At 41.4% G+C, this 27262-nt stretch overlaps 2 protein-coding genes across 3 annotated transcripts; both read right to left on the bottom strand.

Moving 5' to 3' along the window:
• Nucleotides 1–3735: 3735 nt before the first annotated feature.
• On the bottom strand, nt 3736–8375 carry DMP1 (dentin matrix acidic phosphoprotein 1). The gene is made up of 4 exons (XM_077814375.1): nt 8322–8375; nt 8162–8209; nt 6580–6930; nt 3736–5205 (listed from the first exon to the last, which is right to left on the bottom strand). Exons 1-4 carry the CDS (start codon nt 8373–8375, stop codon nt 3736–3738), a joined length of 1923 nt encoding a protein of 640 aa, XP_077670501.1.
• Nucleotides 8376–15353: 6978 nt separating this feature from the next.
• Nucleotides 15354–19623, bottom strand: LOC144263492 (uncharacterized). 2 transcript variants are annotated; one of them, XM_077814374.1, is made up of 4 exons: nt 19567–19623; nt 18838–19269; nt 17890–17976; nt 15354–16838 (listed from the first exon to the last, which is right to left on the bottom strand). In XM_077814374.1, the coding sequence occupies exon 4, from the start codon at nt 16681–16683 to the stop codon at nt 15946–15948; it is 738 nt and encodes a 245-aa protein (XP_077670500.1). In that variant the 5' UTR covers nt 16684–16838; nt 17890–17976; nt 18838–19269; nt 19567–19623; the 3' UTR covers nt 15354–15945. The 2 variants fall into 2 exon arrangements, with proteins under 2 accessions (XP_077670500.1, XP_077670498.1); XM_077814372.1 differs by lacking the exon at nt 19567–19623 and having other exon boundaries at nt 18838–19377.
• Nucleotides 19624–27262: the final 7639 nt, after the last annotated feature.

The following is a 27262-nucleotide window of genomic DNA, read 5'->3' as shown; positions in this document are numbered from 1 at the left end:
TTTCCAGCATGTTAGGGCCTGAACCAAAGTCAAAGGAAAGACTCCCATTAACTTCAGCAGGCCCCAGGTACATAGTCTACTGCATGAATTCCAGCATTTACCAGGCATATGTTTGATTTGTGTATACCTAATCATTCCCCCGACTATTTACATCACTTCCCCCTAGACATGGGACTTCCACTGACTTCAATAGAGCCAGGATTACACTTTCTATCTCTTTCTTTAAACAAACAAACAAACAAAACCACATCTCAGTTTTTCAAACCTCCTCTGGATTAAATTGAAGACGGATTTTGATTCAACCTGAGAAGGAAAGACCAACATCCACACACAATGTGGAGATAAACAAAACACTCTTAGTATCAGAGGGGTAGCCGTGTTCGTCTGTATTGGTTAGTGTTCTCCATACACAGGCCCAAATACTCAGGGGATTCTGAAGCAAAGAATGTGCTTTCAATGAGTCAAAGGCTATAGAACTTAGGGTTGTATCAAAACTACTCTTAAAATGTATTTTGCATTTATCAAATCACTAGATTCATAGAATCGATTTTTGAGCCATCCTACAGAATTCTATAATAGGGATATAATTCTCTATTACATTTTATGGGTGAAATCCTGCCTCCCGTGAAGTCAATAGCAAAACACCCATTGACTGAAGTGGAGCGTGAATTTCACACGGTATGGTGGTTTTAAAAGGTTATGCAAATTTTTTAACATTTGGTTAAATTCCATGGGACTTGTTCACAAAAGACTACATGGGGAAACCATTGATCTTTATACAGCACAAATCAGATCTCGCTGAGCTCTACACACAGTCCTGCACAGAGAAATGTTGGCACACGAGGGGCATGGCCAGTGGATCTGTTGTTCAGGGGAGCTCCAATATTTCACACTTCCAAACTTTCCCCCGTACATTCCGGTGACGTTTCTGTGAATTTTCAGTCTTTTCCAGAATTTGGCCCTTGTTGCTTAATCATTTTACATCAGGAGACAAAAGTAGTGGGAGAGGCATCCATAAAACTCTGTTTGTAGTCCCGTAACCCAGATTTCATACCCCAATTCAGCAAAGCACATCAGCACATGCTTGGTTTTAAGTATATGTATAGTCCCACTGATTTTAATGGGACTTCACATGAGCTTAAAGTAAATTACATAGCGAAAATGCTCTGCTGAATCAGCAAATACTGACCCCATATCAAGGGTCACCCGTAATGTGAGGTCATTGTTAACAAAATAAGAGCTATTTTATTTGACATTGCCTTTTCATAATTCAAACTGCATTTGCAAATTGATTTGCGTTACTGGTCTGTAATTTTGCAGCTTCTGACCTTAGATAATGTTTCACCGAGAGGTAAAATTCATGCAGTTTCATCTACGCGTATTTTACATAGATTCCTGTTTCCAGATCTCAAGCAGGATTGACTCAGGATTTCTCAGAACTGGAGCAATTACTGAATTTGAATATCATGTAAGCACCATACATCATCTGCTCTGTGATCAACTCAGAGTCTTAAGTCTAATTACAAAAATTAACCCAGTTGATGTGCTTTCGTTTAGGAAATTTGTCCATCCTGCAGGTCCTTGTATTTAATTGCTTGCTGTGGATCAGCGTCATCAAGGCTGCTTAACGTTCCATGTTCTTTGGTACCACAACAAGTATTTGCAAGGGACCCCCCTCCCACAAACACTTGAACATGATGCTGGGATTGAACAAGAGCATTCCTTGCCCTTCGTGAAGAATTTGATGTTGGGAGTACAGCTATGCCAACATAGGTTTAAAGTAAGTAGGGAGGGACTGCCTGAACCTGCCCTCAGCCAGGATGCTGCAGCTGGGGAGCAGCTCTAGAGTTAAGTTCCCAACATATTGGAGGTGGAAAAACTTCTCAGCCTCCTTGCCCTACTCCCTTCCACCATCACCAGCTCCAAGTCCCGCTCAGCCCACAATCCTCCTCCCATGCTACTCCCTGCAACCCCAGTACCAGCACCCAGATAGACTCCCATTCCAACTCCCCTCCAGCTTCAGCACCCTTGTTTGTTCTCCCTTCCCACCTCCTGCACCATCACTACAACCCAGGCGCATTCTCAACTCTCCTTTGTCTTGCTCATTAACCTCCCTTTCCCTTATCTCTCTCCATTTTCTTCTTCCATCACCAATGTGTGGCCACGCTTCTGATTGCGCCCTTCCTCCCAGCTTCCCCATACCACCTTCCCTCCACTGCCCCAGCCTTCTGAACGCTCCTGTCATCGTCCTCTTCCTAACCACCACCAGAGGATTGGAGCAGGATCCAGAAGGGCTGTCACCTTCTGTGCACAGGTTCATCTTGTTACTAGCACGGCCATGTAGGTGCATGCCGAGAAAACTCCACATCCTCAGTCATGTTCAGAGTTGTGCTCCTCTGCATCTTTCTACCGTCCAGTACTGGCAATAGGAGATTTCAGCCCTATGTGATTGCTAAGCTTTTAAATGATAATGATTGCATTCTGAACAGAGGGGGGTCAGTCAGGGTCATGGTATGTGTATGTTTGTGCACCTCTGAACACGGGACTGTCCTTGGTTTGGTCTAGCATAGAGACAGCTTCACTCCCAGTGCATTTAGTGGAGGCTGCACTTCTGGGAATGGTAATAGAGCATCAGAGAAAGAGGATTAGCTGATGTTGCAATAATATTCCACCTAGGATCTCTTTTTGAAAGTGGCATTTTGAAGAGGGATGCTTCAAAATGCTGGCCTCCTGCTGCAAAATCAGCACAAGTACAGGGTTTGCATCTGATCTCATTGGTGTGAGAGCAAGTCAAAAATGACTCCACTGTCTTACACTGGTATAAAAACAGTGTGAGATCAGAATTAGGCACTATTTTTCCTTAAGTGGTTCATCCATCTGAGTTGGCCATGCTGCATATGTTAAAGTTACCAGTTCAGAAAACTCTTTGTTTCTGCTCACAGCAGTTAGACTCCAAATAATGTTTCATTTTAATGTAACCTAATAGTGAAAACTCAAACCATGTGACTATTTAGTCTGGTGTTTTTAATATTAATTAGGGCAGTCAAATAGGATTATTGTTAACACTGAAATAGTGATGCCATCAATGCAAAAGGATACAACTACGTTTTCTGTGCATTTATTACAAAATATTACATATGTCCCATACTGAAGTGATACTTCATACACTGTACGTGCAGTGACTAGCCGCTCTCCTTGTTATGTGCAGTAGTGGCAATTAATTTAAAGTGCATTTGGACTGTAGACAAATGAATTTAAAGAAGTTGTAGATGCAAATATTTGTGTAATAAATCTAAGCATCCATTCTCTCCTTAATGCTCAACCATCGCTCCTAACAATGTTCATGGACATAATGCAATGAATTATAGGAGAACATAAAGCTAGCACAGTGGTGGGTCTATCTTCCCTGAAAAATACATTTATTTTATTTGCAAACACTTCTAACTAATATTTAGCTTTTCCCTTTTTTTTACTAATTCAGTTCTAGGATCATAAATCAGCTTCTCACTTAGATTTATCCTTTTCATATTTAAAGCATCATTTTTCATTTAATTTCACATTGGGCAAACACCAGCTGAAATAGTGAAATCCTACAAAATCATCATGCCCTTATTGTTCACAGAATATTTCTCAGAAGGAACTGCTGACCTTAATACTGTCTATAGGGTAAATAAATTAAAAGATTTTTCCCTCCCCCCCACAAGTCATATATAGTTTGGATTTTTAATGTATATTTTAATACCCATCCTGGCAGTCATTGTCATCATAATCACCAATGGGTTTGTTGTGATAAACATCAAGCACTAACTTTCTGCTTTCAATGTCCATGCTCCTTGATACACTATCATCTTCCTGGCTGCTTGATTGACTTGCAGTGTGCTCTCTGGATTCACTATCTTCCTCTTCATTCGATTCACTTTCACTGGTTTCTGAAGACTTGCTGTCTTGGCCTTGCTGCTCTTCAGAACTGATGTCCTCTTCATTCGAATCACTGGCATTGCTCTCTTCACTGCTACTGCTCTCTTCTGAAGCACTTCTGCTCTCAACCGATTTACTGTGAGATGGTCCATCCTTATCTTCTTCTGATTCCAAGTTGTCCTCTGTGGATTTACTCTTCTCCTCTGATTTGCTATGGTCCCTCGTATCTTCTGTGGATTCACTGTCACTTTCTGATGTATTGCTGTCATCCTCAGGGGAGTCTCTGTCTTCCTGACCTTCTTTAGATTTGCTACCGCTGTGTTCATCTGATTTGCTATCCACGTCTGTGGAGTTTTCCTCATTTTCTTCCTGGGATTCACTACTCTCTTCACTTGATTGACTGGAGACATCCTCCCTGGAGTGGCTGGTGACATTTTCGTTTGACTGGCTGGTGACATCCTCTCTGGAGTGGCTGGCAACGTGTTCTTCAGAACAACTGTTGTCTTCTGTGGACTTGCTGTCCTCTTTGGATTTACTGTCATTGTGCTCTGCGCTATCATCCTCTTCTGAAGTATCATCACCATTTCGGAACACATGGCTCTGGGAAGGTTTCTGTGATTTATTGGTGCTTTTCCGCTTGCCGTAGCGGTGCTCCCTACTGGTTTCTTGGCTGCTCTCTTTGGAATGAATGGCACCGTGAACCATGTTGGAATTGCCAGCTTCGCTCTCAAAGAAGGATGGGTCATCACCTTGCATTCCTTCATCATCAGAATCATCTCTCTCCTCCTGGCTACTGCAGGCACTGTCACTGTTGCCTCGGTTTCCTTTGCTGGGGACATGCCTGCCACGACTGGCATCCTCCCCATGACCAAAGCCTCTGCTCTCGCTGCTGCTCCTGCTCTCGCTGCTGCTGCTGCTCTCGCTGCTGCTGCTGCTGCTGCTGCTGCTATCTTTTTTCCCCATAGCGGTAGCTCTATGGTCACCATCTAGATCTCCATCAGCAACTGCACTGTGCTCATCTGTTCCAGCGGGACGAACAGGGTATCGAGGGTCTGCCCTCTTAATTTCTTCCTCGTTATTTTCATCAAAGGTATCATCTCCGCTCTCATCTTCCTCATCTGTCAGATAATTTCTTTCCTCGTCCCCCTTGCTAGAGTCGAAGCCGTTGGATAGATAAAGAAATCCATCATTTTCAATGTCACCATTGTCTTCTGATTCTCTGCTGTCCCTGGCGTGGTGATCTCCATGGTCACTGCGGTCAATAGCAAGAATCTCGTTTACATCCTCCTAGAGATGTGGCAAAGAGAAATCATTGTAAACACTTCCTTCCTGTATTTTACAAATGCGACTTGTTTACTAAATTGTGTAGGCCAAATACTACTATAATTTATACTCGTGCTACTGCATCAAAATTCGTAATGCTACATGGGTGTAACTGAGAGCAGAATTTGGCCCAGTATGCCTTAAAATGTATATCTAACAAATTAGATTTCAAACTACCAAATAAAATAATAATGTTACTTCAGTTAACATTTTAGGAGTCTTAAAAATAAGTCCCCCTAGAAATTGCTGCTCTACTAGGATTCAATTTAGATACTGTAAACAAGTAATCCACTCGTTTAAAATGTGTGTCCTCACTGGATTTATGGCAGGAGAGGGGTGAATTTTAGTTTATGATATTACTTGGTTTGGGATGACATGGCTTCATCACACTCACTATAAATAGAGCATGATGTGATATAACATGGCTCAAGCCACAAAATTCTGATCCATCTTTTGAAGTTCTGGGTGTTTGGATACAGGGATTTGGTTTGTTCCATTTCTACATGTAATGGTATATGCCTTAATATAACTCCTAAAATATTCTACAGTAATGGTCCACAACACTAAAAGCCGTGATCTGGCCCATTGCACCATTCTGAAAAAAGCCAGAACTTCCACATGGACTCCATGGTGCTGTGCTCTTTGGAAAATCTTGACCAGTGTTGTTTTCAAATTTATAGTAATTGATTTCAGGTCCATTTGTGCAATAAAATATGGGAGCTGCTGATATTGAGCTCTTTTGAAAATCTGGCCCATGGATGAATATTGAGTTTTTGTGCTTTTGACCATAAAGATATAAGAAAATAATGCTTCCCATATGTCCACAGGTCTGTTAGGTATCTGAACAACGTTTTTCATGTGAAGGACTATAATCTAGTGGTGAAAAAAAACGGGGGATAGGGCTTCATTTCAGATATAATTTTACACAATTGTGTATTTTTGGTTATGTTTTTCCATGTAGTCAAATTTTGTCCTATAACAATTTTGCATATATGTGAATTTCAAATACATCCAATTTGTTTGTCTTTAATTGACACACTGCTCCCATTACAAAGCCAGAGGAGTGATACTCTATTTCCCATGCACTTACCCAAATCCAAATTTGTTCTCCAAAACTCAGCTCAGTTAGCACAATCCTCTGTCTCTTGAAAACAGAGCCTGATCAGATTACAGTGCTAATTTACAGCAAATTATCTGGGATGTGTTATGTTGTAGCCCTATGTTTACGGCAGATTGAATTAAGACTGCTAACCACTTTTTCTACTCAGACAACAGGCAGAAGAAGAATGTTATCTGCTAGGAAACTGAGCCTTATACAGGAGAGCTATGTACACTTACCAGAGAGTTTTTCTCAGTTGATTGATCACCATGACTGTTTTCATCTACTTCTTCCACATCATCAAGGTCACCAGAATCCTCATGATCAGCCCAATTTTTACGATGAGCCTGCTGAATTCGGAAACTGTCATCCTCTTCATAGTCTTGAGTGCTCCTTGCATCGACATCATCTGGATGACTTTCAGAGCTCCTGCTAGAAACCACGGATGGGTCGTGGTTTTCTTCATCAGTGCCATCATGCTCATCAGCATTGGAGTCCTCTCCTCCAGTTTCTGCACTGCTTTTAGGACTGCTGTAAGCATCGCCAGCCCAATCTGCTTCCTCATTCAGACTTTCTTCGCTTGCTGTGTCCTGTACAAAATGGCGAAATTAAGGTACTTTGATTAAGCAAATGTTATTGCGGTTTTACTGATGCCATGGTAAGGGCCACATTGTGTCCATTGGTGTAAAGTAAACTGCTTATTACCGTTTGGCTTTGGGTCAGGCAAGCAGTGTGAAGACTCTTAATTACCAGTTCCTCTGCACGGGTTTTATTTGTTTCTAATGAGAACCACAGCTTGCCTTATGCAAGAAACCCCAAACATTTGTTTATGCTTCATCTTGCAGTTTTTATTGAGTAAAAGAGATGGGTATATATATATGATGGCTCTGTCTTAGTAACAGCTCATGCATTTTGAAGTGCTCTGAATCTTTTTATACTCAAGTAATTTCAGTTTGAGTAAAATAAAAGGAGTGTTTTTATTATAGTTGCCATGGATGCAGCTGGCGTTTCAAATGAACTAACTGGGTTTTTTGTAAAGGGATCATTCAAAATTATATCCAGAAATTATTTGGTGTTGTCACTTAAATTTCATTGATAGAGATTTGCGAAACCCTGGGAGGCTTTTGGGCTCAGGAAAACCAAAACCACAAGTGGTTTGGAGTCCACCAGTTTCATTTTTTTAGAACCAACAAAGTATAAGCTTTCAGAGTCAGGAACAAATTATTTGTCCCCCACTGGGAAGATGGGACTTTCTTCTTTCCAGTGGTATAAAGTTCCCATTTCTAGCATTATGGGTTTGGGAGATACCAAACTTTAAAGCTGTGATACTATTACATTTAAATAGTAGCTATTGGTCCATGGCTGAACCATGCCTGTCTCGTGCCTCGCATTGTGGGAAGGTCAGGAAGAAATTCCATATTTGGTGGTGAAGGGGGAAACATTGCTCTGGCAGCATTCCTATTTTAAATGGCAGCTCTCTGAAGCTGTTCAGATCTTTGGATTGTTATAGTAAGTCTTGTGGGGATAGATTAGTGGGCAGCACGTAGTTGAGGTGGCCAAAAGCATGTAATGCAATTTATCACCTAGTTATCTCCACATATGGGGGTGGGGGGAGAGGGTGTATGTAGAAATGGCTGAAACCATTATGAATTAAAATGACCTTGAAAAATGGATATAACTCAAAGCCTAGAGGTGTAGCAGCTATTTTAATCTAGTAGTGTTTCGAGCGCTATTAACCAGAGACCAGTTCCGCTTTACAATACTGTTTCATAAGCTATTTGCTGAAAGAGTCTTCTGAAAAACTCTTGATGGTCAACTTACCCCCCATTCTTCAGAGCTCTCAGAATGGGCATTTTGATGGCTGGGCACCTAAACACATTGAAAAGACAACTTATGAATGAACAGAAGTGGTACAGAAGGTCTTGGGCATGCTTAAAATGCTGAAACTAGGGATTTTAATGATTTTATAATAAGTACTTACAGGATGAGCACAGGATAAAGCCCAGAGAGAGATTACCAGGAGTACTGTCTTCATATTGATTATAGTGTCTGTAGCTGCAATGAAGTAGGGGTGTTACAAAAGAGTATTTTCACATGCTCTTAATTGAAATTCAGCATGATTGATTATAACGGCATATAAGATTTTCAAAAGCACCCAGTGATTTTGGATGCCTCGGGTTTTGGTGCCCAACCTGAGACACCTTAAAAGATCCTGATTTGGAAAGAGTGCTGAGCACATGCTCTTGTCTAGCACCCAAAATCTCTAGTGGCTTTTGAAGCTGGGCCATGAAGATTAAGTTAAATTTCATGTTTTGGTTTGGAATAGGGGATACCTGGAGAAATGCAGATTTTTCTTGATTAAACTGTAATGACAGGGTGCAAAACAGTTTATGATTCGCTAGTTCCTTAATAAGAAAAGGAGTACTTGTGGCACCTTAGAGACTAACCAATTTATTTGAGCATAAGCTTTCGTGAGCTAGCTGTAGCTCAAATAAATTGGTTAGTCTCTAAGGTGCCACAAGTACTCCTTTTCTTTTTGCGAATACAGACTAACACGGCTGTTACTCTGAAATCTAGTTCCTTAATGACTGTGTCACCCAGGGCTGCTTATCAACCTGTTAAAAAGTTTAGTACCACAGATCACGGTCACAGTACCGAATGTTGTCCATTGCTATTGGTACTTTGTTTTAATATTTACATTTTCATCCTAAATTAGTAGTGGAGAAAAATCACATGGAGCCTTGCACACAATCTGTCCATCCCAAACAAAATTCAGGAATAGGCTAACTGTGTACTGGGGGGCAAATTCAGTCTCACTGAATCAGTCTAATGTTTCACAAAGAACAGATTTTAGGAGTGGGTTTAAGTAATCTTTTTCTTTGAGAATTAAACCCTTTTGTGTAACATCAACCATAAACATTGCAATGGGTAAGTCAACACATTTTCGCTCTTTCAGACTAACAGGGGGCCTGATTCTGCCACCCCGACTCACACGAAGTAGCATCTAACTACACAATAATTGTGGAGCAAGGCGCGCTGCAACAAGGGTAAAAAAAGGGCAGAATCTGTTCCACGGTGTCTTTGTGCAAAAAGATATATCTGAGACTGAGTCTATTGCACGGGATACTCTAACACCATAGCCGTTTGTCACAAATTTGCTGCATTCCTCCCCCCCCCCCCCCGAGGCAAAGAAAATCAGAATTATAAGGCCTCACATATAAACATCTTTACTCACAGATTTATACACTGGGTAAATCAGATAAACATATGACACAGAAACAAAAGATAAATGTGCTCTAGGAAGGAAACACCACATTATTTTACTTGCTTAAATAAGCGCACACAGATCTCAAAATGAGAGATGAGCTTTTGCTTTTTCCTTAGAAAACAAACAATCTGCCCCCTACCCCTCCTCTCTCTCTTTCCCAGAGATGTTCTGTTGTGCTTTTCTATAAATCACAGCTCAAGAACTGTTAACATGTACATGCTGTTTCATTTTTCAGAATAAACCAAAGAAATTAAAATAGTTACTTCTGTATGCACGTCACGCAGGCTTTCTTCAGGACTCCTTAGCTTTGGCAAGTCAGCTGTCACAAAGGCATAGGACCAGTTAAATACCTGTATCGCCCTGTTGCTTTGGTAGCTGGAGCCTCCTCCACTAGTGCATGAATTTAAACTCTGCTGCAGATATGATGGCCAATCTGCACTCTCACAGGGTGAACGATGTCATAAGGTGTCACTGGGAATCCAGCACCCCCACACTTCCTTCAGCCTCCAGAGAGAGATTTTCCCTAAAAAAAGCCTTTTGCGGTTTCAAAATGACTAGCCTAGTTTTCATATAATGAAAGATCTTGCTAAGGCTTTATTTTCATTTCTAAATTTATGCCATTCACATACATACAGGGTTACGAGCACAAACAGTTAGAGTATCACCCACACACATGGCCAGATCCCGGTCATACTCAGGCAGGGGTTGTTTCCTGTTAATGTATATTTTCAGGTCATACGAGCAGACAGTTTGTACACTTATGCTCCAGGAATTGTATGTTTTTAACCACCTTGTGAGAACACGCTGAAAAGGATCAGGATGAAATCTCCTTGTTCCACAGGTGCTATCTTCACACAGTAAATCTGGAAATGGAGAGCCTGGTCCCACTTTTCTCAAACTCAGTGGGCATTCTCCCATCAGCCTCTGTTGATCAGGCCCTAGCTCTGTTTATGGAAAGGAAAAGCTAAATAGGACTTGAGCCAAATAGATGCATGTGCTAGAGGAAGCCATACAGCAGTTTGGGTGGTGAGGTTTTTCTTGCCTTCTTTTATCATCCTCTAGAGGTCTGAATTTGGGCTGGGAGCCAGGAATTCCTGAGTTCTAATCCTGGGTTGGACATAGACTTCATATATGACTTTTGTCAAGTCACCTAACCCTCTCTGTTTCAATTTCCCCATCATTAAAATGAGGATAATAATACCTATCTGCATTGCTGTGTTGTCATGAGGATTAAATACTTTGAAAAGCACTATGTATGTGTTACACATAATTAGTACTGTTATTTTATTAGTCTCTCATATATATGTAAATAATATATATAAATAGAGAGAGAAAATTTTAGGCAATGTTAGTAAATACCAAACACACATTCCCTTTGGTTCTTTACCCCGGTTTATTCCAAGGAAGTGGATTTAAGGTCTAACGGGAAAAGTAGTGATGTGTTGCGTGGGAGTCTCTTCAAATGCTGCCACCAAACTGAAGGGAAGGTTGGAATAGTTTCCATGTCCTCATTTGGACATTCCTAAGTCATCCCTGCTGGAGGTGACTTAGTTCTTTAGCTCATAAAAATATGCCTGAAGTGCAAATATTTTGCCTTTGAAATAGACCAGCTTCCACTAAATTGCAAGGGTTTTCTTAAGTGATGTCCTAATGAAAGGTAACTCCAGACTTCCCTAAAGAGTTCTTACCTTTCTCCCCAACTTCAGACTACACAACGCTGTGTTATGCTCTCACTATACTCAGTAGACTAAATTCAACTCTCAGGTTTAACATCAATAGTCCAAAGTATCTCTGCTGACTTCAGCAGCTTTACTCTGGAGTTACACTGATGTAACTGAGAATGGAATTTGGCTTGGTTTCTTTTTCAGTAAAAAGTATAAACAATTCCAGCGAAGGGCACTTTACGAGTTTTCTTTGCCAAGTGGTGTCACTTCCCTCCTAAGTTATGAGAAGGCATTTTTGTTTAACTGGGTAAAGGAATGAGTAGATTTCTCCCATCCCTCAGTCCCTCTCTCTGTAACGCATTTCCCCAGGAGATGTCGTGTTTAGTACAGGCCATGCGGAAAGAAATGGTGGGAGTCCTATGTTAAGACATTGGCTGCACATCACTGAGGGAAAGCACTTGAAATAATTTTTCCAGTCATTTAGCTGCATGTCTCTCAGAAGCTGCGTATCGTGAGGTAAGACCACAAAAAGTGTGGCAAATAAAAACAAACTGCAATTAGCACAATATCCTGCTCCTGTGGAAGTCAGTGGGAACAGGGTCAGAACCAAAGTAAATTTTGAGATTTATTTTCCTTGCTTTTCTGTTGTGTGTGGGCACACAAAACTCCACAGTTCAGTCATCTGCAATGAGTTTTCCAGTCTTGAATGGAAACTACTCTTTATAAAATATTACTATGGGGTGGAATTGTTCTTGCTAGGGAAAAAAGCATGGAAGGGGGCATTTACAATCCTCTTTGAACTGCCCTTCCATTTGAGCAATAATCCGCTTTTGGGAGGAACAGAGAATTGAGCCCTTAGTTTCCACAAAATTATAGTACAACGACAACACTACTGAAACAAGGAGACTGCAGAGTTCATGCCGTTTTTTTTAAAAAAAGTGTATTCCTAATGCAGTAAAAGACACAGTTTTCGAAGCAGAAATATGGGGAAACCCACACTATCAGTAATTTGCCAAAAATGTAATGTAGTTGTAAATTGCATTGACTTTTGTGCAGCTTCCCCTCAGTGCTATGGAAACCCTGCTTTGGGTGCAGGAGTCCCTCTGAGTAAGCTGTCATACAACAGCTTTGGAGGGAGGGGATTTCTTCCAGTGTTTTACTCTTAGCTGGCCTAGGGCTGGACGTCAGAAATTCCTTATTTCTGGATTTTAATCCCACCTCTGGTACCATCATCCTTTGTCAAGTGGATGAGTCATTAAGGGTAACATTTTTAAATGGGGCTTCCAGTGAGGCTTGGGCTCCTAAATGCAAAAGGCCTGAAGCCACAAAGACCCAGATTTCAATGGCAGCTAGGAGCCTAAATACCTTTGAGCATCTGGGCCACAGTTACTTTAAAAAATGAGACTTAGGCGCTTTTGAAAATTTTATCCTAAATTGTGTCTGCTTCAATTTCCCCATCGCTAAAAGGAGTATATTTACCTACATCATGAAGTTTTCATGAGGATTAATAAATTAATGAATGTCAGATGTTTTGAACATAGGTGCTGAATAACTGTTAATTATGTGATTAGTCATTTATTATTCTCTGTTCATAGTCTTTAATTGTTGACACAAACATAGATATATTTGTGAATTTTAAAATAATGTTGTAAAACAAATCTTGTTTTCCCCTATAGTCTGGATCAAGACGCCTTCCCTTGTGGGCTCCCACTGCAGAGATACCCTGCTTTCTTCTCAGTATGGGTACTGGGTCTTTGAATTAAGCAAAAAAATATGTGTGTGTGTGTGTGTGTGTGTGTGAAATGGTGCATAATGAATTAGATACGTCTCAACACTGGGGTAAATTTACAATCATGATGTTTATACTCCAGTAGCACCTAAAGCCCTCACTCAAGATTGGGACTCAGGTACGTTAGGCACTGTACAAACACATAGCAAAAAACAGTACCTGTCCCCAAAATCTTGCAATCTAATAAGACAAGACAGACAAAGACTAGGAGAAACAGAGTCCCAAGCTCATACAGCTGGTCAGTGGCAGTACCAGGAATAAACCCTAGGTCTCCAGTAGCCTGTCGCCTAGACCAGTTTCTCTGGCTCCGTTTTCTCAAGTGTTAATTTTCGCCCCCATCATTTTCAGTTTTTATAACTCTCTCCATTGAATCTGCCCACAGCAGCCATTTAGCTTCATGGTCTCTTCTATTTCCTTGTGCTTTCTTTGATTCTCATCCCTTTTTTTACAGTGTGCCTTTAGTTTAATTCTCTTTGTACATTCCTTTTATAACTATCCTCTTCCCTTCATTTCTATTGCAGTTGTAATTCTCTTTCCTCTTTCCCTTTATTTCTCTCCTTTTTCGATTGTACATTCGGCTTTCCATTCTGTTAGCTCCATCTGGGTCTGATCCAAAGCCCAGTGAAGTCAATGGAAAGACTGGTGTTGACTTCCATAGGCACTGGGTCAAATCTTTTGTGTTTTTACTCTCTTCTTCCATAAATGGCTTTCTTCCTTTCTCGTTGATTTTTGTTTGTTTGTGGTTTCGTTGTCTGTCACACTCAATAACCTGGGATGTGCTTTCCTCTGAACTTCAAACAAAATTACACTCCTAGGCTTCACATCACAAAGGAATTGTGCCTTAAACAATTATAGTGTTGGCTTTTTAGGTTGAACCTGCATTTAACTCAAGCTCCAAACACCTGACGTTGTCTTCTGTCAAAATGTCACTGTCTGGGTAAGTGATAAACATGAGCATTGCACATCCTGATAATACTCCTTGCAGCCTTCCTTTTTATTCCGACAAGCCCTGGATATCTTTATACCATGATTAGCTATAGGTATTATGGGCTCACATCAGCCATTGCCTACAGTTTGGCCTTGTGACTCATTCAGCACCATCAACTTCCACTGAGATCAACAAGAGTTGAGTGTGGTTAGCACCTCACAGAATGGCCTGTAACTTTCATGTGAATGGGCTGCAGAGTAAATCATATATTAAAGATCCTCTTCTGGTCCCATTTAAGTCAATAACTACATTTTAATAGGAGCAGGAACAAACCCTAAATGCAGGGCTCGTCAAAGGATGAGATGATCTTTCAAATAAATTTGGTCTGGATATTCCAAACCCCTCTAGTGTTGCATGAAGGTGCAGCAGGTGCTTTTGGGGAAGGCAGCCAAAATCCTGTCTAGTGTATTCTCTGAATTAGTGTGGTCAGTAATAGCATTGAACTTAAGGGGACTACTTATGTTAAGGGCAGGGATAGTCTCTTCTGTGTTTGTACAGTGCCCAGCAGAATGGGGCAAAGGCAACCACAAGGTGAACTAGGGGGTCACCTAGGGCGCCAAGTGGTTGGGGGCGGCCAAAAGTGCACTCTGGGGAGGCAGTGGAGCGGTGGTGAGCTGGGGCAGGTGGGTGTGGGGAGGGCCGCCTGCAGCAAGTAATGGGGGCAGGCGGTGCACAGGAGAACCGCTCCCCGCCCCAGCTCACCTCTGCTCCGCCTCCTCCCCTAAACATGCCTCCCCGCTCTGCTTCTCTCCCTCCCAGGCTTGCGCGCCGAACAGCTGATTGGCGCCGTAAGCCTGGGAGGCGGGAGAAGCGGCGGTGCGCTCGGGGAGGAGGCGGAGCAGAGGTGAGTTGGGGCGGGGAGTTGCCACACGCGGCTCCCCGGGCCGAGGGAGGGGGAGCGGGGAGCTGCCGCACGGCTCCCCAGGCCGAGGGGAGGGAGGGAGAGAGGGGGCGGTGGGGAGCTGCTGCAGGGGGTCACCTCAGGGCGGGGTGGGGTGGGGGCGCAAGGTGGAAGTTTCGACTAGGGCACGAAACATCCTTGCACCGGCCCTGTATCTGGGCTCTGTAAATACATAGATCTTTACGTTTTAAGCTGGGCCTATGTGTTCTTAACTGCATTCTGAGGTGCCTAGTGCACTTTCAGGTGTTGTAAAACGATTCATATTAACAAGAAGAATTTTTGATTTTACTACAAACTTTCTATGCCGTTCTTTTAACACTGCCAGTAAAACCAAGACTCCTTCCCAATAAGAAGGCAAATAGACTACATTTTAAAAAATCTTTATTTTACAGATTACCTATTTCATCTTCTGAAAATACGATTTTGAAATGATTGGATTAAAAGAGAGGGAAAGTTACATACAACTGTCATTAAATGGAGAATGTGGGTTTACCAGCAGCATACAGGAATATCACATGGAAAGAGGGTGTGTGTGCGTGTGTGTGTGAGATCTATATATTAGCAATACACATGTTTAATAATAATGTTACCCACAATTTGTGGTTTGTCCTAGATTGAGGGACAACTTATAAATCTTCAAGTATTATAACTTACTGATACATTCTGATGCTAAATCATCCCACAGTTTCAAACACTCACTAGTTTTCATTTGAACGTGATGTACAATTTAATAAAATTATAGCAACTGAAAACGTTACTTTAACATATGCATTCAGTATTTATTTTTATTTATTGACTGGAATTGGACGGCACTGAGGGAATACATTTTTCCTCTAGCCTTGCTCTAAGGTTGCTTAGTATCTTTGATTACAGTTCAGATAATGTCTAGGTACTATTGGTGTTTTCGTTTAAGTCCTTTTTCCCTTCCCACCTACACAAATTCCATTTGCTCTAAATTAGTGTCAATGTCACTACGGATTTTCGTTTCCCCAGTTCTAATCATCACTCGCTGAGTCCTTGCTATTACTGCCTTCACTTTGTGATTGGCTTTCGCTCGTACCGTCTTTGTCTTCTAACTTTGCGCTACCATCACTGTCATTTTCCTCAGATTCGCGGTCCGTTGGGAGTTCTGTATGGGGTGAATTGCCACTGTTGTCACCACTACTGTCATTACTATTAGGTGCATGCTCACTCCTATCGGACTTGCTGTCACCTTCACTGCCACCTGATTCACTGTCACTAGTGCTATCAGTGCTGTCTGATTTGCCATCACTGTCACTAGTGCTATCAGTGCTGTCTGATTTGCCATCACTGTCACTAGTGCGATCACAGTTGCTGCCTTCTGATTTGTTGTCACTACAGGTATCGCTCTCGCTGTCACTACTGTCTGATTTGGGGTCATCGTCACTGCTGCTCTCGCTGTCACTCTCGCTGCGGTCATTGTCCCTGTCTGAATCCTCGGTATCGCTGAATGATGTGCTTTCATGGTCCTCGCCGCCTGATTCCTTGGACTCGCTGGTATCCTTTTGCTGGCCGCTGCACTTGATCTCACTGTCAGGGTTTGAATCATCATCCTTTCTCAGGACTGACAGAGCCATCAGATTCATTGCTGTCAGTGGGGCCATCCCCTTGTATGAGTTCGTTAGAATCATGCATTTCATCACGGTCTTCACTGCTGATGTTGCCAGACTTCTCATCGGTACCTCTGGGTTCACTCTGCTGGCTGTTTGCATTTGGATTGCCAGTCACATGATTAATTCCACCTTTAGCGCTGCCATTTCCACTTCCAGTGTCACCACCTTCACTTTACCATTCCATCACCAGTGTTGCCTCCATCCACAGTAACTTCATTCCTGTTGCTGTCATTGGTGCTTTCATTATCAGGCTCCTATATGATTGGAAATGAAAGAAAGGATAGATTGATCCCAGAAAATAATTATTTGTAAACACCTGTCAAAGAAATGCATTCTTCAAGGTAAAGGCTTAAATATGGTGAACAAGAAAATAAAAAATAGGCCTATCCCCTAAGCTCTATCAACAAGTCCAAGTCTAGCAAGCTGCCGCTGCCTCTTCATAGAGTGAATTTCCTCCAGGTCAGCTTTTCCATTTCCTTTTTAAGCATCATATTTTCAAACCTATATATTCAAATGGCACCCTCAAACTTTCCACATCCATTTGTGGATCACAAACAGTCCTGTGGGCAGTAGCAGAAATGTTGCATATATTTACTCATTTGCCTACACATTGCAATTAGAGATCAACCCAAGCCAAAGACCCAGATCTGGCTGAGATTTTCAATGGGAAATTCAATAGGAGCTGTGCACCTGATTCCCTTAAGATCCTTTGAAAATCCCAGACTATGCTTAGGAAGTCTGATGGTAAATACCATTTTTTAATCTCTTGGTCATAGCGACTAAAACACCTGTTATGTTACAGTGTAGACCAAGATCTGGAGAAATGCAGAGACGACTTAAAGCCATCTATGCAAACCCCTCCTCAGCCATTGCTCCCAACTCTGGCACCATATTACAAAATGTAATCCAAAGCCCACAAATCAGATATTAATTCGTTGTTATTTATTTATGTAGACTATGGGCATACCCAAAATGTGCTGGATGCTTTTGAAACAAAGAGAAAGATACAGTTCCTGCCCCAAAGAGCATATAGTCTAAATATGAATGGTGGGGGAAAGTCTTACAAGACTGAAGCAAAGTGATGAGTTTGTTGTTAGGCTCACCCATGCCTATTTAGGTGTTTGCTTTTTTAAAAGTTAAACACACTAAATTCCTCTCTCCTGCCCTCCCACCATAATTCAGCCCTCTTGCCAGTCTCACACATCAGTTTTTCATTGCCAGTGTCCTTGCACTCCTCCCTCCATGAAAAGAAGTTCACGCCTGAGATTAGACAAATACAGCATCAATTTTTTTCCAAAAACACACCTGTTGTGTCACTTCTAGCTTTTCTGGAGAATGCAAATACCCATGTATGTCAACAGCATCTCTGCCCTGGGTGTGGAGTTAAGCCACCTGTCAGATGAGAGACGAACAATTAACTACCGAAAATACCCATGACCACTGTTCCCTCTACGCTGTGCGCGCATACACAGATCCTAAACCCTGTGCACACGGCGAAACCGCACGCACAACAATTTGCACAGAAGCACAATAATTGGCACACGGCCTGTCAAAAATTTGCACAGAAGACACTTTTGGGCACACGGCCTGTCAAAAATTAGAGGGAACGTTGCCCATGACTGGTATAGTCAGTCCTCCAAATTTCATCTGTAAAACAAGCAGTAGCAAATCACACTTCCGGGATTAAGGGCCAGACCATCCTCTGTGTAGTCTTTTTCTACAGAGTGAAGCAGGAAACAATGTGGGGAACTTGTATAGTTTCCTTGGTCCACATTGCTCACCTACAATGCCACTTTTTAAAGTTATCTTTAGAGATGGGGTGAATCAAAACCTCAGACGCAGTCATCAAACCCATGGAAATTCAGAGAAGCATGGATGAGAGACCAAACACAAACCCAAAGTCTCAGCTCATGTCCTAGCTACTCTCCTCACAATCTACTTATTTGGGTGAGAGCACAAGGACTGCAAGTATGTCTGGCCCACGCACAGCCTGCAGTAGTGGCGGGGGTGGCTTTTGTACACTCCCCAAGAACTGAGCACTCACGTAACAGCCAAGCAGAATCTGGCTGTGATTGCAGGACGGAGCCCTGTGCCATGTTTGGCTGCAGTGACCTTTCTAAAACTGTACAGGGGCTTTATTTCTTTCTTTGGCTTTCATCCGGTAGATCACTTTATAAAAATGGTGGGAGGACATAAAGACTGGGTGGTATTTTCAAAGTGGGGAAGGAGGTAGGTAGGAGAATTGAAGCTTACGGGGAAGGCGGGGGGAATCGCATAGCTCGCTTGGTGTTCTCCAGCAATGCTGTCATTCTCCTTTTCACCTCGATGTATCTTTTAAAAAGAAGACAAAGGTTCTTATGTGAATCAAAGGGAATAAAAATAAAAGTGATCAATAAGAGGTAAAGAGGAAGTTTGTTTGATTTTCCAACTTTTGGGGCCAGATATGGAACCCTTACCTATAACAGCAACCAGTTACTTACTCAGACGGTCCCCTGTGGCTTCAGTGGGACTATTCATGGGAGTAATTGCTCGCCAGTATGGGTAAGGGATTGATTATGTAGTCCCCACTAAGGAAGATTTTTAAGAGACTTAATGGAGTAGCCCAGGCTACTGCCAGACTGCAAAGAAGTATAATGATATTCTTCACCTTCTTTAGTGTTCTCAGTCTGGAACAATATAAATGGACTGGGAAGAAACAGATTATAAAATGAATCAGAAATCTGAACACATGTATCAAATGTAAATGCTATAAAATTAGTATACAATCAGAGGATGTATACACGCTTAAGACATGTACATCATATTATTGTATAAAGTATCTCTGGTCCTTAGTACAAATATGTGAATGCTCTTAAAGCAAATACCACACTAATCACTTTATTTTACAAGTTTTATAAGTAGATGCAAACAAACTGCACATTTTGTGGACCAGGTCCTCAATCAGCAATGCTCTGCTGGTGATAACAGACAACACTGATTTACATCAGCTGATGATCTGGCTGCTGTCTCTTTCACTTTCTCAATCACAGTCATTTCAGCCACCTATTTGCAAAACTCTGCAGTGATGGGCAGGAGACCTGGGTTTGATTTCAGGTGCAGTATCCAATCCCAAAACCAGCATGGGCTGTTGATGCATAGCCTCTAATCTCTGAAATAATACAAAAATACAGGGTTCTTTCCTGAATAAACCTGTGTAGTCTTTATTCATGCAAGTACCCCTATGCAAGTTAATGGGAATGTTCACTGGAGAAAGGATTACCTACCTGTTGACTTCAATGAAACTATTCATCTTGCATGGTGCACAGGTCTTTGCAGGATGAGGTCCTAGATCCTTGTAACATAGTTATTGCATCCTCTCACTATAATGTTGTATAATCCCATCGCACACATGGGAGTCTGTTGTAAATTTAATCTGTTCAAAAGATGTGCAAAAAAATAATTCCATTCCACTCCTCTGTTATCAAACGCTTGACCATTTAATAAATGTGCCCAAACTCAGACGGGTTGGTTGGTATTCTACCTGATGGATTTTTGTTTTATGCTTTATGTTTATGGGAGCTGCGTAATTTATTTCATGAAGCCATAAACTACAATATTATCTGGAGAAGCTTAATTAAAAAAAGCAATGTGGCTGAACCTCAGGTATAAAACATGTGTTTGTTGACCAGTCTAGGGACTCAGCTGACTTGGGGTGGTATGTGTACCAACAATTACTGGACCACACAATGCTTGTGCTGGAAATTGTACTGTAGAGCATAAGCAAAGCATCTAAGACAAACAGCCTCCTTGCTTTTCTCTTGTTACTGTTTCATTTCTTCCAGACGAATATTTTCGCATTATCGGCCTTTTTCTTAACATGATCGGAACATTCCTGTCGACACTGGGGGACAATTACAACATCAGCCTGGCATTATTTCAATGCAAATTTGTAAATAGTCCTGTGCTGGCTCAAAACTGGGACCAGATTTCACCATGGAGGTACATGCAACTTAGTTACTATTTTGATTAACCTAGTCTGAGTTTCAAGTTTGAAATAAAGCCAAGTGAGTTTTTCCTGGGTTTAAGTTTTCTCATGAAGATTTCACACCACTCTGGTTTGTAAAGCTCAGAAAAGTAGAGTGAGACAGAAGTCCAACTATTTAAACTGTAAAAGGACAGTAAGAAATGGAAAAGACATGGGCAAAATTAAGTGAGATCAATGCCTATTAGATTAGGGTTGCTAGTAAAGATAGAAATTTGGTTGTCTAGTGGAGGAGAGGGAAAGTCTATATGGGACATATGAATATTCTGTCATAAACAGAAATCTATATCCTTTTTGGTTTGTATATTATTATAATTAAGTTTTCATTTTGTTTAACTTTATGACTGCTGTGTGTAACTGGGAAGGAAGCCATACCACAACCTTCTTGAAAGCTTGAAAACCCCCCCACAAGATTATAGGATCTTAGAAAAATGTTTGGTACAAGCAGGGCTTAAGTTCTCACAGAGTATTTCATGGAGCCCCAGGCCTCTGCCCCGTGGGTTTGAAAATACTGTCTGGCGCTCCACTCCACACAGCTCCAGCTGAATTTAAGCCTGGGCTGCAAATATTCATTTAGGACGAAGTCCCGTATTAGATGTGTAGCTCAGCTGTTCTTTCAGCTGAGGCAAAGCTGTAATTCTTTTAGAAAAATATTTGTCATGTAAGGAGGGAGGAGAAAAGGTTGGGGTTGGTTTACAAAATTACCTTTCTGACATCTTCTCCCCACCAGGGGCAAAGAGGGAGTCTAGTCCAAAGGATAATGCAAAATTGATCATTATCTGTCTGGGAAAACAGTAGACTTCTGGGATGAGTTCACAAGTGAATCTATCTTTAAATATATAAACTAGAGTGTATTAAACATGAGAGAAAACTTTGTCCTGCAGGCCATTTGGGATTTTAGATATGACATAGCTCAACCACAATGAAACAAAGCTTTTGAGACTTTTTAATTCTTATTTTAGTCCTTTTTCTTTTTAAGAATTTGCTTATATAGAATGTCTGGTGTAGTTTTTCTCCAAGCTGTATTCTGTGATCCCAGTCCTGAGAAGAGATATGCACATGCTTAACTTTATCCACTGTGAGTAGTCCTGTTGACTTCAGTGAAACTATTCATCTTGCATGGTGCACAGGTCTTTGCAGGATGAGGTCCTAGATCCTTGTAACATAGTTATTGCATCCTCTCACTATAATATTGTGTAATCCCACCACACACATGGAGTCTGTTGTAAATTTAATCTGTTCAAAAGATGTGCAAAAAAATAATTCCATTCCACTCCTCTGTTATCAAACACTTGACCATTTAATAAATGTGCCCAAACTCAGACAGGGTAGCTGGTATTCTACCTGATGGATTTTTGTTTTATGTTACATCTTGCTTTGTCACGTTGTTACCTTGCATGATAACCGCGGATTGCAATGTTGTCCTGCATAAAGCAATGCAGTGGAACAAATCTTGCCTGCTGTTTTAATATGAGCAGCCTACCACTGAGTTTGAGGGATCATTCCTGTGAATAAAGTGAGCAGAATGAGACATAGGCTATCAGAAAACTACTCAAAGCCTAGTTTTATATTTAATATTTTATTTATGGGTTGATTTATAGAATTGGATACAAGTGTGTGTTTATGTCTGTTTTAAACGTCTCCTTAAGGTGTTTCAACAATAGAGAGAGACTCCCATTGATTTCACTGGGCTTTAGATCAGCTGATTGTGGCTATGTTTCCATTCAGAGCTAGAGGTGTGAGTCCCAGCCCCCGCAGACATCCTGGCACTCGCTCTCGTCAAGCTAGAGGGCTAAAAATCGCAGCGCAGCTGGGGTATCGCGGCAGCGCAGGCTAGCTGCCCCAGGTACAAACCCTCCCAGCCCCCCTGCGGGTGGCTATCCCATGCTGCTGCGCACTACTCCCCGGGTCACTGCAGCCACACTGCTGCTTTTAGTGCACTAGTGCAAAGAGAGCTAGCAGGAATCGGTCTGCTCCCGCTGGGAATCACTCCCCTCGCTCCAAGCGGAGACGTAGCCTCAGAGGCAGTGGGTTTGTGTTAACTGAAATGCAGAATAAATGGTTGTAAGTTTCCCACTTCCTGAGCACCTGTATATTTTTCTCACTTAGCCACTGACCATACCTGCCAATTATTACCCACAATATTCTGGCCAGCTCTGAAGCCCATAACCTAAACCAAGTGGGGGAGTTCGATACTGGGAGACTTTTCTGTTGTTCCTTTACTCTCGCTCAGGACTAGAGCTAGTTAAAGTGTTAATTAAGAATAAGATGCATTATAGACCCATCCCACAAACACTTACATTTGTTTCCACGAGGAGACTCACTGAACAAAATGGGACTCCCCACCGACATAAAGTTAAGCACCTGTGTAAATGTTTGCAGAATCAGTCACAAACTGCTGACTTCAATTATTTGCTAATTACTTTTCATAGGTATGATGGGACATCACCAACTATTATTTCTGCATGGCTGAAACTCTTTGAACAAAAGCGAGACAAATAATGAGTGAATACCAGCTAATCTTATTAATGCACTAGTTCCCTCTTCTTACGTAGGGTAGCCATTTGCCAAGAAATTGTGCATTTGTGAATAGCAAGCAACAAGAGGCACCAACATGAAGAGCTCTTCTGTATTCAAATGATTGTTTGTGACCACTGTTTTGCAGTTTTCCACCAGCTCTTTTAAAGTGTAATTCCCTTTTGAGTGTATCAGCCTTGTACAAGAATCTCTTCTGCTTCAGCTTTTACAATAACTTGGGAACCCAAACCATTGTAGGAAACTTTCCTAAGGGTCTCCACCACATGCACCTTTCAAACATTCCTAGGCCACTGAAAATACATTTTTTGCAGCCTTCCTCCTCCCTGTAGCAAATACCTCACACCTTTTCAAGCCAGGCACATTTATACTAAAGTCTGTGAATTACTGGAGCTGTCTTTGCTGTTCCTGCAAGTAATTATACAGTATGCTTTGTGGTCGTCTTTAAGGAAATTGCGCAAACACCACTTTCTGAAGCAAGACATCACTCAAGAGACAACAACGGGAAATTCCATATAAGGACTTCCTTCTCTAACCTGAATTCCCCTGAAAAAGAACCCCAAAAATCAGAGAGCCAGAAAAACTTTGGAATCTCTTAACAATATTTACCACTCTAAGATGTGCCTTTGCCCTAGCTACTTTGAACATATATCAAAGCCCAAATAGATTCAAGCACATCTATTGGGTTCCCTTTTGGGGAGGCAGGTGCAAGGCCTAATAGTTAGAGCATAAGGACTGAGTTGGGACTCTTGGGATCTACATTTGGCTCTGCTCACTCACTGTGTGATCTTCATCATTCTGTCCCTCAGGTTTCTCCATCTGTAAGATAGGTTTAATAGCAATACCTGTCTCACAAGGGTGTTTCAGGCATAGTTAACATTTGTAAAATGCTTTGAGATCCTGAGATGAAAGGTGCTACACAAAAGGTAAATTATTATTACTACAGTTGTACCTGACACGGTCAATTTTCATATCAAGATAATACACAGGGATGGAGGGAAAAAACCGTGTACAGGGAATTGTCAGGTACACTTTGCATAACTGAATCTCTTGGAAACCTCCGTGTATAGCATCCAGGTTTTGTTCTTTGAATGCAAATGTGAAAAGCTACATGCTTCCTGGGATCCTGGAAACACATGTGGTGCTTTTAGAACTGGTTGCATAAATAGAGTCACAGGGATCCAGGCATGGTTGCAAAATTAGGGCTGGGAGAGGAGCGCACAATGTATCTATGCTACTTGGCCATAAGGAGTTATGTGAGAACATACACAGTGTTATAAAATGTATGCTGTGGGTTAGGCTGGAATGTACACAGCCAGCAACTAAAGCTGTGTGAAACTCGGTGGTTTGGATTCACAGGAATCATTTACCTCATTTTCATGGTTATGAATCTCCCGAGTTTTACAATGAGATTGGTCAGATTCAGTTTAGCCAAGAGTTTGGAACTGGGGGTCTGAGGCCAAGTCTCATCTGAAATATAAGATTAGGTTTGGGTTAACTGGTGCTGGAATCTCACAAGCTGTTCTTAAAGAGTTAGAACGAAAACACGGAATCTCATCTGGGCTCCTGAGATTCCCACTTTCGTGAATGATGGAAATCTTGTGAAATGAGTTTTTCCTTCAAGAGATTTCCACCAGGAGAATACTCAGGAGAGCAGCCATTCTCTCCATATTTCAGTCATATCAAACTCATTACCTGAAAATAGACCCCTTCCAATTTTGGACTCAACCCACAATCAAAGCTCTCATATCTATATATGTGTTCCAATCCTAGAATTTGAATTCAGACCCTATCAACCTGCCCAACCCCTCATCCTATACACACAAAACTGAATAATTTGTGATTTTGGCCTGTCTGTATTTTCAGATTAGAATGAAGCCAAGAACTCAAAGCAAAACTCAGTTGAATCTGTCGAGTTTCACCTCTTAACACATTCAAACCACAGAGCCCTCATTGTGCATGATTTTAATCCAAATCATAAATTAGCCCAGGTGTCCTCAAAAAATGTGCAAGCATTCATGGAGTTTTCGACAAACCTCATCTCTAAATTTAGATCTGTTAGCAAAACCAAATAACAAGTGGGTGAGTTTTGTACGGCTTCTTATTTGGTTGCAGTTGTTGCACAGATCTACTGCTAACATGAAGGATTTAGCGAGATCCTGACTGTAAATGCACGTTTTGATGATAGGTTGGCTTTTCTAGGCAGCAGACCCTAAATATCTAATTTCCAGGAAAAGGAAAGTAGCAGTCATACCTTCCTGCAACGTGATGTCTTTATACTTATTCTTTTTTGGCTCTTACTTCCTTCTAAAGTACACAGAAGCATAAAACTTTGCTTGCACAGGGAAAAGCTGTGTTTCCATCATATGGTTCTTTTTCCCACCACCACATTCCATAGTAAAACTATAATTTGACCCAAGTTCTTTCCTCTCCCCACAGCTATATTTGGGTTTTCAGCACTGAAAGAAAATATGAAGTTACTACAAGTCATTTGGCACAGGACTAATAGGGATTTTTTTAAACAAATATTATTCTTTGATAACAACTTAGTAAAAGCCTATTAAAAAGACACAAGGTTTGTTTGAAGCAGGAAGACCAAAGCAGTGGACTGAATTTCAGATAGCCCAGAAGATGACAGTGTTTTGAGGCCAAGTCCAGGGTACTCAACGATCCCAGGGATTTTGCTTACCCAACAATTTCCAAATTGGTGGGCGCTTCTATAGTGGTTGTTTGTTCTTGTTAGTTTCGGATGTATCCATCCAAGATATAATTTAATTTCCAAAATTATAAGCCACATGAACATTTTATGGTTAAAATGTCTTAGGATGAAAATGGATTGGTGGCAGGGTGCGGGGGATGAAGGAACACGGACATCCAAATTTTTCCCTATTAAGTGGAAATGGCTCTCTTATTTTTAATTTCATAGGACTGTTTACCGATAATCTTCAAAATGTTGTGGGGTCTGTATAAAAGGAATAGGTTTCAAAACCCTTTTTTCTCCATTCATCTTTAAAATATAGTTTACCTCACAAGTACAATTCTCAGCATTAGCTCTGATGAGCATTTGAAGCAGAAAATCTCCAGGAAAAAAGTTGAAAAGCATAACAGAAATCAGTCTGCGTATGTGAAATAAGGATGAAGGAAAAGAAGAGTAGAATAATGGAAGAGGCTAAAATACTCCAGAATTTATCAAAAAGCTCCTGTAATGAAGCTAAAATAGTGAAATGATCTGAATACAGAAAAAAATGTTAATGACTGCAAATCCTGTGCCTCAAAAATAAACACAAAACAAAACTTCAAATTTAGAGCCCTTTTATATCTGCATACTAAGGACATGAGAAGGTTACTCACCTTGTGCAGTAACTGAGGTTCTTCGAGATGATTGTCCCTGGGGGTGCTCCACGGTAGGTGTCTTGGCGCCCTGCACGTCTAATTGGAGATGTGTAGTAGCAGTGCCCCGGTTGGCCGGGTACTAGCTGGGAAAGAACTAAAGCAATGAGGGCTCTGCTGTCGTTCCGACCGAAGCCAAAGGCGGTAGAGAAGGAACTGGGGGGCGGTTGGCTGCGCACGTGGTGTAACCGCTCGGAGCGGTGCGAGATGGCTGCAGTGCATGCGTGGCCAACCGAGGCACTGCTACTACAAATCTCTGATTAGAAGCTCAGGGCGCCAAGACACCTGAAGTGGAGCATCCCCGGGGACACTCCTCAAAGAACAAAAAGCTACAGTCTGAAGCAGTCTTTACATTCTGTTGTCAATAATATCCTACCTACTGTACAAAAAAAGAGCTAAGAATAATTTAATTAAAGCTTCCTTCGCTTCCTAAAGGCCATGACTTTACTCATGTCTACACATCCTACATGATGATACTACATGATTGAAACATGCTAGATGGATGCAAATCCATGATGGTATTCTCAGTCATTAGACATGTGTTAAAGGAGGTATTTTTGTGTGTCAATGTGAAATAGTTTTCTTAAGTACATCTCTGTATGTTAGAGCATGACAACTCAAAAAAGTGAAATTCACCCCAGTGCACTGGGGTATAATGCTCTGTGAGCAATTTAAGCCTTTAATATGATGCTTGAAATGTGGCTCTGCTTTGAAAAGTGGCTCTGCAAAGAT

This window comes from Eretmochelys imbricata, chromosome 4 (genome assembly GCF_965152235.1).
Source record: "Eretmochelys imbricata isolate rEreImb1 chromosome 4, rEreImb1.hap1, whole genome shotgun sequence".
In the NCBI taxonomy this organism is placed as follows: domain Eukaryota; kingdom Metazoa; phylum Chordata; order Testudines; family Cheloniidae; genus Eretmochelys; species Eretmochelys imbricata.
This window is presented reverse-complemented; position numbering and strand designations above follow the sequence as displayed.